The following is an 8,932-nucleotide window of genomic DNA, read 5'->3' as shown; positions in this document are numbered from 1 at the left end:
AATGTCTCCTATTTTAGATTATGTTTTTTAAATTTAGTTTTGAAATTATGTTTTTTTTTTCTTTCTAATTTTTGGATTTAAGTAAATGTATTTTTATAACTTTGAATATATTAAATAGTTTCTCCTTTCTTAAAATAATACTACTACTAATTGTTTTGTGGCTGAAATAAAATAGTTAGATGTTATTAGTGGTGCGGCTGAAATAAAAATTGCGTGCCAACTAAAAATGATAAATATCGTCAGTCTTTATTAAAAGTGTTGAAGCCCGTTTAGTTTTCGAGTTGGGCTATTTATGTACACTCCGACCACTAACCACTCCGGTCTCTCACTCTCACCGCAGAGATTAGAGAGAGAGAGAGAGAGAGAGAGAGAGAGAGAGAGAGAGAGAGAGAGAGAGAGAGAGAGAGAGAGAGAGAGAGAGAGAGAGAGAGAGAGAGAGAGAGAGAGAGAGAGAGAGAGAGAGAGAGAGAGAGAGAGAGAGAGATTTCATATGCAGGCATGCGGCTACACAGCACTGGGGCCTACCTCCTTCGACGGTGGCGGTCGTCCCAAATTCAGTGTTCGATGGAGTCGCCGTCTTCCAATCATAGCTTCCGCCCCCCTCAACCTCACTCACTACGACGTCCTCGGCCTTTTACCTAACGCTTCCTCCTCTGAAATCAAGAAGGCCTACCGTCTTCTCGCTCTCAAGGTTCCTCATCTAAATGCCTAATCTCATTTTCCAATGCTAGCAATTACTGGATTCCACGCCTTCCCTTGCCCGCTCAAAACCTAGCTGATCGCTCGATTTAGGACTTTTTTTTTTCAGTCTTGCTTTACCTCCAAGAATTATATTCTCTTCTCTGTTGTTCGTTTCTCCAATATCAATACCCGTCTGCTTTTCCATTTTCATATCTAAATTGCATAATTGTAACTTGAATTTGTGCTTTCGTGTGTTTTTTTATGGATTATAAGTGATGATAATACATGCACAACTACAATATGTATGTGCGATAAAGCAAAAGATTCTCTGTTTTATTATTTAGGCATGATTCGTTACCATACAGTATAAATTGTAGCATGAATGTAAGTTTGTTTCAACAAAATCTGTGTAGGACTTTGTTAACATGTATGTATGTGCTTCTTCTTGCCTCTTTGGGGCTGTTCGGTTTTCAAGATTGTATCTCGAGATTAAATATGTAGTGTGTTTGGTTTCACGAGGTTGAATCTCACAACTCAATCCAAGATAGATAATCATGTGATAATTAGTCACAGCCAACCCCCTCCAACTAAAATAATCTCACAATTTAATTCTAGATTATATCTTGGTATTATTTTATCTAGCAAACTGAACACTACCTTTGCTGATTATGCAATAACACTGTATAGCTGCTGCTTACAAGTATACTACTCATCTCAAAAAAATCTTTTTCCCCTTTTTGCTCAATCAGCTAATATTCTATGACTTTGTTATCCGATAACCATTATCAAGAATGAGGTCTAAATATATAGGCCCTGCCTTCGACTCTCATCTTTTGCTCATGATTCATGACAATATATTGATAGGGCCTGCCTCTGACGCTCATCTTTTGCTCGTGATTCATGACTGCAGTATCATCCTGATGTTAATAAGGAAGTCGGAGCTAATGAGGATTTCAAGAGCGTCAGACTTGCTTATGAAGTAAGATTTCATATCAATATGCATACCAGTTACTTATGAGCTAAAAAGGGTCAATTAGACATATATATTCGTATAGTTGGCATTTGTTTTCTCCAAAAAACGTAGCTGCACTGAATTTGGATATGCTTGATACAGGTACTGATCAATGAATCAACAAGAAGTGAATATGACAGAGCTCTCCGTTATCAACCTAGTAGCAGAAGGCCATTAGGGGAAGAGTGGTCCGTCAGCCAAGAATACGAAGATGGGCTGAGACTGTACAGATGGCGTAAAATGCAGTGGGACAAGTATTGGGAGAAACATAAGATTGAGGAAGAGGAGGACGATGAAGATGAGGAAAGAGAATCCTTGTTCGAAGTTGTTAGATCAGCATTCCTGTGTGTGTTTCTGATGCAAACAATAGGGGTGCGTCTATCTCTCACATTTAGTAGCTTTATGGCTCTGGTGGACCGAAATCTGGATGCGGGATATAAATTTGGGTATTTGATAGCGTGGATGGTAAGTGGAAGGGGCGGGGTTTTATTATCGATTTTCTTGTCATTTGCGAGTTGGGTGTGTGGGAAAAGGAGCAGCGGTGTAGTTGCTCTTGTAGTTGTTGCAATGTGGTTTGGTTCAAGGTGTACTCCAATTCCACAAGGTGCTCTTCTCACTCTTCTCTACATGTCAATCAAGCTGCACATTGATCTAAACTAACCTGCCTAATTCTGCTATATCCTTTGCAATGGATATACACATTTTATATTCTTTTTTTTTGTGAATATGTAGTCCCTAAACAATTGTTATAAATGTACTCCTATTATCTTTGTTACATTGTAAAAAAAGAGTTTGGTGAATTGATTGACAAATACTCCATTTCCTTTTATCAGTTACAAGTCATTCCAAGTTTTGAATAATTATTTTGGTCACTTTTCTAACAGATAAAATTAAGCCCAATGTAATCGAAATCCTCCAACTTATATAATCATTGAAAAACTATTCCATCTTATGAGGAAGACACTCTTGTTTATTTTAGGTCAGTTAAATTGGGCTTTTTGGCCCAAAACAATTAAACTGAGCCTACATGTTTAGTCCATTTGTGAAGCTCCCAGTTTACCTAAACCCTAAGAGCATCTCCAACCATTATATTATACTCAAACCTATTTTAGTGTAAATCTCACACTAAATATTGATTTTACTCCAACCAATTATACTAAACTTAAATTCAAGAGAATATTCCCCCCTCACTTACTTTTTATATTTTTCAATCATATCTATATATTTTATCAAAATTACACACTAACCACATGACACTTATCAATAACTTAAAAATTAAATTAAATGATATAATAAGATTTATTAATTAATATAATTATATATGAAATCTATTATTTATTAAATAAAAAAATTATATGATTTAGAAAATTTAAATACAATAAAATACCACAAAAGTTATCATAAGGTACACATAAAATAACTAAAATTCAAAATTAAAATTCATATAAAGATACCACATATATAAATTAGGTATTGTTTTAATTGTAATGTTTAACTGTTCTTTCTTATACTTATAGCATATTTAGTTTGATATTAGGCATCAGACATAAAATTAGTTTAAAATTAAAGATTTTTTTGTTCATTTTTAAACTAGAATAAACCAATTCTTAATATTAAAATTTAAAAGCTATCAAATTATGTAGTAATTTACTAAAGCATAACTAATCTATAATCTATACATATATAAAAGGCGAGTTTTGGCCACCATTTTAAATATTTATGAGTTTTGGGTCATCTTTTTAAATATTTATAAATATTGGATTTTGAGTGTAGTTTTTTATTTAATTTGTTTATCAATAAATGTTGAATTCAGTCATGATATCATAACTGCCATATTAATCATAAATAACTGTCATATTAATCATAACTAGGTGTTTACCCACGTGCACGGAATATTTTTTCGTCATACAATTTTAAATTGTTCATTGATTAATTAAAATAAGAAAAAATATAACTATATAATATTTAAAATATAAAAATATACTCCCTCCGTCCCAAGGAAGATGACCACTTCCTTAGGCGGCACGAGAATTTATGCAACTTTATTTTGTGTGTGAGGGAATAAAATAGAGAGAATGATGATTCCATTTTTAGTAATGGTTCATCTTGGTTGGGACAAACCCAAAAGGAAAGTGAGTCATCTTCAATGGGACGAAGGGAGTACGAGTCATCTTCAATGGGACGAAGGGAGTACTATATAATAATAATAATAATAATAATAATAATAATAATAATAATAATAATAATAATAATAATAATCAATGTTTTAAAAACCGGACCGGTAAGCGAACCGGCGAAGCTACTGGTTCACAGTTCAACTGGTCGAACCGGTTCAACCACTGGTCCGGTCGTTTTACTGTATCATATATAATTAAATATATTATATATATATATATAATTTATAACGAGATATGGTTAAATTTTAATCAAAATTTATATTTATTACATTAAAATTTAGTGATTTACAAAATGTTAGAATTAAACTTAGATGATAATAAGTATAATGAACTTTTAATGTTATTAATATATTTAAAATATTGAAACTTATAGTATATAATTATTTATATATATATATCTATATATATATATATATATATATGCTAATATTAAGATTTAGTGAATGATAAAATATTAGTAGTATTAAGTTTAATAAATAACTTATACATAGAATATTAGAATAAGTTAGTAGGTTTTAAAAAATACTAATAAAGAATAGTATTACGGAAATAATATAATTCAATATTAAATAAACGAAAGTTTACTTATTAAGTATAATTAAGGTTATTGTTTTGTCAAAGCAACTGAAGTGGTAAAAGTGGTGGGCTTGCAGCCCTCAGGTTCAGGGTCGACTTCCTTTGAGATTTTTTTTTAAAAAATGCCTCACAATTGAAAAAACCGGTTTGAGATCTATTTTTTTTAAAGCGCCTCACAATTGAAAAAATCGGTCCGACCGGCCAGTCCGGTTGGTTTTCAAAACACTGATAATAATTCAATAAATATATGCTCCTCAATTCATTTTACACCTAAAGACATAAAAGTAAACATATCTGAGATCTGTTTTTTTTAAAACGCCTCACAATTGAAAAAATCGGTTTGAGATTTGTTTTTTTAAAAACGCCTCACAATTGAAAAAACCGGTACAACCGGCCGGTTCACAATTGAAAAAACCGGTTTGAGATATGTTTTTTAAAAAATGCCTCACAATTGAAAAAACGGTTCAACCGGCCGGTTCACACGGTCCAAAACGGCTCAACGTGCTGGCGGTTTTAGATGGCGAACCGGTCCGACCGGCTGGTCCGGTCCGGTTTTCAAAACACTAATAATAATTCAATAAATATATGCTCCTCAATTCATTTTACACCTAAAGACATAAAAGTAAACATATTTGAGATGGAATCAAGAAAAACCCAATTATTTGGACAACCATAAAAAGACTATATCAAGTGTTGACACTTTTGAAAAATATGTTTAAAACAATTCTTCATATTTCTCTACTAAAATTAATGTAATCACACTTTTAACAAAATAATACTCCCTTCGGTCGAACTTAATTGTCACTCTTGGAGTGGACACGGGTATTAAGAAATGTAAAGAAAAGTTGGTTGGAAAAGTTAGTGGAATGTGGGACCCATTTTTTATATTAGTTTTATAATAAAAATGTGAGTAGAGTGAGTTAGTGGAATGTGGGACTTACTTACCATAGAGTGAGTTAGTGGAATGTGAGACCTACTTACCATTTATGGTAAAAATGAAGTGTGACAATTAAGTTGGGACGGACCGAAATGGAAAAGAGTGACAATAAAGTTGGGACAGAGCGAGTAAATCGATAACTCATAATATTCAAAATGTCAAAATTATGACCATAAAAAAATTCAAATGATAAACTACACAAAAAAACATAACATTAATTGGTTGAATTAACACTATTATATTAATAAATAATGATAGCCCTTTTGAACGTTGGAACGTTTATCTTTTCCCTATCTTTATTTATTGCACTTTTAAATGTGGCTTGTAGCAACATGAAACATCTATAATATCTTTTATGTTATTTTACAATTCTCAATACTGCACTTTTTTTTTAAAAAAAAAGTATACTTAATATAATACTCCTAAATATTTTACTCAACATGACATGATCACCTATAGATAATATAATTAGATTATCTATATAAAATCAGTTGTATCCCTGAACAATTAAGTGCTAAATCCTAATTTCAACAATAGTAGTAAACCAAAATTTGGTTGCAGACTATTTTATTTTGTTTGAACAACTAATTGTTTAATCAACTCGATTTTGAGAGGTTTAATTATCTCACTGCAAATATACACATTATGCACCACTTATTAATTCATCATAACTGATAAAATATTATTTTTTGTGTGACACCACTTAATATAATTATAGAGCGAGTGACAATATTAATTTCAAATAAAATATAATATGTATATGTCTCTTATTTGTTCTCCTATTTATATTTAGTTCATATTGGGCCCAAACAGAGATCTATGGAAGGTTTTGGATATGACATCCCCCAATTAGCTTAGGACTAATTAAATTGAACCCACAATTTAATACAAACTTATATTGGAATATTATTTGTAGCTTCCGAAGCAGCTACATATTCACCTTCCATGGTAGAGTCCGCAATGCATTTCTCCTTTACACTCTTCCATATTACGGCACCTCCTCCTAAGGTGAACACATATCCAGAAGTAGATTTCCTCGAATCCCGATCAGCCTGGAAATCTGAGTCGGTATATCCTAAAGGACAAAGCTCGACTGCATTCTAAACTAAAGCATAGTCCTTAGTCCTTTTCAGGTGCTTGAGTATGTTCTTTACGGCAGTCCAATGTCCCGGGCCAAGATTAGATTGATATCTTGCTACCATGCCAACAACAAAGCAAATATCAGGCATTGTACAAAGCATAGCATACATGAGACTATCTACTGCCGAGGCATACAGTATTATTCTCATCTCTTCTATCTCAGATGGTGTTTTAGGACACATCTCTTGAGACAAATGGATTCATTGTCTAAAAGGTAGGAAACCTTTCTTGGAATCTTGCATGCTAAAACACCTAAGTACAGTCTCGATGTAAGATTCTTAAGATAAACACAACATTCTCTTTTCACGGTCACGGAGGACCTTGATGCCTAGAATGTGTCCAGCTTCTCCCATATCTTTCATCTCGAACTGGTTTGACAACCAAGTTCGTACTGATGACAACATCTTTTTATTATTTCCAATTAGAATAATGTCATCTACATATAAAACCAAGAACACTACATTCCCTTTTTCAACTTTCCTATACACACAGTTTTCATTTGGGCACTTTTCGAATCCAAACGATTGAACGATTTGATCGAAACATTGGTTCCATAAATGGCCTTCTTAAGCTTCCAAACCATGTGCTATTTGCCTTTAACGGCATAGCCCTCGGGTTGTTCCATGTAGATGGTCTCCTCAAGACTACCATTCAAGAATGCAGTCTTAATGTCCATCTGCCACACATCTCAATCCATGTAAGCTGCTATAGACAATAGTATCCGGATCGATTTGAGCATGGCCACTAGGGAGAAGGTTTCATCGTAATCGATACCTTCCTTTTGGGTATACCCCTTGGCTACTAGTCTTGCTTTAAAGACTTTGACTCTTCCATCGGGTCCACGTTTACGTTTGTATATCCACTTGAAGGTTCTTTTCTCTTTCGAGAAACTTTTGATGTTGTATTGGGTTCTGATTTACGTTTGTTAAACTGTGTAGAAGTGATTGTGTATAGATTGTTTTCCATGATACCACGACAGATATAAGAACCATCTTTCTTAATAACACAATTGTCATTAAAAGAAATCAAATATCCATCAAAAACCAATTTAGAAACTGAAATTAAATTTCTTCTAAAAGAAGGTATCAACAAAACATTCTTCAAAATCAAAAATCTATCACTACTAAAACGTAAATAAACGTCTCCCACTGCAACGGCTGCTACTTTAGTAGCATTGCCCAGCTGGACTTCGATCTCACGATCATGTAGCCGTCTTGTCACATGCATTAAGTCAGGATCAAAATAAATATGATCAGTGGCTCCAGTATCAATAACACAAGTATGAATTGATGTTGAAGTAAAACATGATTCAACTACTAGAGCTTGGTGCATATCTGTAGCCTTGCCATTTTTAGGACAGTATGGCTTCCAATGCCCCTTCTTCTTCTTCTTCTTCTTCCCCTTAGCATTCTTGGCAACAACCTGGTTCGGCACTTTCTTCTTTCCTGTGCTAGGCCTAGGGAGGAATGATGTGTCGAGTTAACCATCGCTGCCTTAGCTTGGACCATGAGGTCCTCCGCCGACTGAAGTTCAGTCAACAATTCATCCAAGGTGTAATTGATTTTGTTCATCTCGAAGTTGAACTTGAACTGCTGAAAGTTAGGGGGAAGATATTGAAGGATAATGGTAACCTGAGACTCGGGATCGATTGTCCCTCCCAACACCTCAATTTGATTGAGGTGACTCATTGTCTCGAGGACGTGATCCCTCACAGATGATCCCTATTTCATTGTCTTCGACATGATACTCCGAAAGGCCTGAGACTTGGCCGTTCGATTCTGAGTACCAAAACGATTTGTGAGGTTCTGCATAATCTCGGTGGTCGTTGCCATGGCCGCATGCTGATGCTTAAGCACTGTTGACATGGCAACGGCCACCGAGATTATGCAGAACCTCACAAATCGTTTTGGATGATGCTTAAGCACTGTTGACATGGAGGCCAACATATAACACTTAGTCATCTCATTAGCCTTATGCCACCGTCTATGCGCATCACGTACCGCTGCTGCAGCATTAGCCACCGGTACTGGTGGTTGAGGAGTAGTGAGCACAAACTTGTACTCTTCGGCTATGAGAACGATGTCCATATTTTATTTCCATTCTATGTAATTTTTCCCTTCGAGTTTGTTTTCTTTTAGTATTGCAGAAAGAGGATTGAACGACATCTTGACGGTTTAAGTTGCACTGCAAAACAGAATATTTATACCTTTTGTCATAAACTTATGTAAGAATATTGAATAGGTTAACCATAAAACTTTTCAAAATCTTACAACTATAAAATTAAAATTTTGTACCCTCAAGCAGAGGTAAATACGCATTAAAATTTTAACATTTTTCCTGGTCACAACACCGACGAATAGTCCAGAGACCACAGCATGGCATGGCCGCCAAATGTTGCCTTAGCACGAC

At 34.3% G+C, this 8,932-nt stretch overlaps 2 protein-coding genes across 3 annotated transcripts; one reads left to right on the top strand and one right to left on the bottom strand.

Moving 5' to 3' along the window:
• Positions 1-223: 223 nt before the first annotated feature.
• Positions 224-2,493, top strand: LOC121749838 (dnaJ homolog subfamily C member 18-like). Of its 2 annotated transcripts, XM_042144493.1 has the most exons (4): positions 224-248; positions 468-691; positions 1,592-1,660; positions 1,796-2,493. In XM_042144493.1, exons 2-4 carry the CDS (start codon positions 491-493, stop codon positions 2,351-2,353), a joined length of 828 nt encoding a protein of 275 aa, XP_042000427.1. In that variant the 5' UTR covers positions 224-248; positions 468-490; the 3' UTR covers positions 2,354-2,493. The 2 variants fall into 2 exon arrangements, with proteins under 2 accessions (XP_042000427.1, XP_042000426.1); XM_042144492.1 differs by lacking the exon at positions 224-248 and having other exon boundaries at positions 281-691.
• Positions 2,494-8,244: 5,751 nt separating this feature from the next.
• On the bottom strand, positions 8,245-8,610 carry LOC121749236. Its single transcript, XM_042143824.1, has one exon. The coding sequence runs from the start codon at positions 8,608-8,610 to the stop codon at positions 8,245-8,247; it is 366 nt and encodes a 121-aa protein (XP_041999758.1).
• Positions 8,611-8,932: the final 322 nt, after the last annotated feature.

This window comes from Salvia splendens, chromosome 9, assembly GCF_004379255.2.
Source record: "Salvia splendens isolate huo1 chromosome 9, SspV2, whole genome shotgun sequence".
Classification (NCBI taxonomy): domain Eukaryota; kingdom Viridiplantae; phylum Streptophyta; class Magnoliopsida; order Lamiales; family Lamiaceae; genus Salvia; species Salvia splendens.
Note: the sequence above shows the minus strand (reverse complement) of the source record. Positions and strands in the feature narration are given on the sequence as shown.

What these genes read in the sequence shown, in the direction of transcription:
- LOC121749838 (XM_042144492.1), top strand. Translation starts at nt 293, where the DNA reads ATGTACACTCCGACCACTAACCACTCCGGTCTCTCACTCTCACCGCAG. An exon ending in ACCGTCTTCTCGCTCTCAAG is followed by an intron (nt 692 to 1,591) that starts GTTCCTCATCTA and finishes TCATGACTGCAG; the next exon opens with TATCATCCTGATGTTAATAA. An exon ending in GCGTCAGACTTGCTTATGAA is followed by an intron (nt 1,661 to 1,795) that starts GTAAGATTTCAT and finishes TGCTTGATACAG; the next exon opens with GTACTGATCAATGAATCAAC.
- LOC121749236 (XM_042143824.1), bottom strand. Translation starts at nt 8,610, where the DNA reads ATGGACATCGTTCTCATAGCCGAAGAGTACAAGTTTGTGCTCACTACT.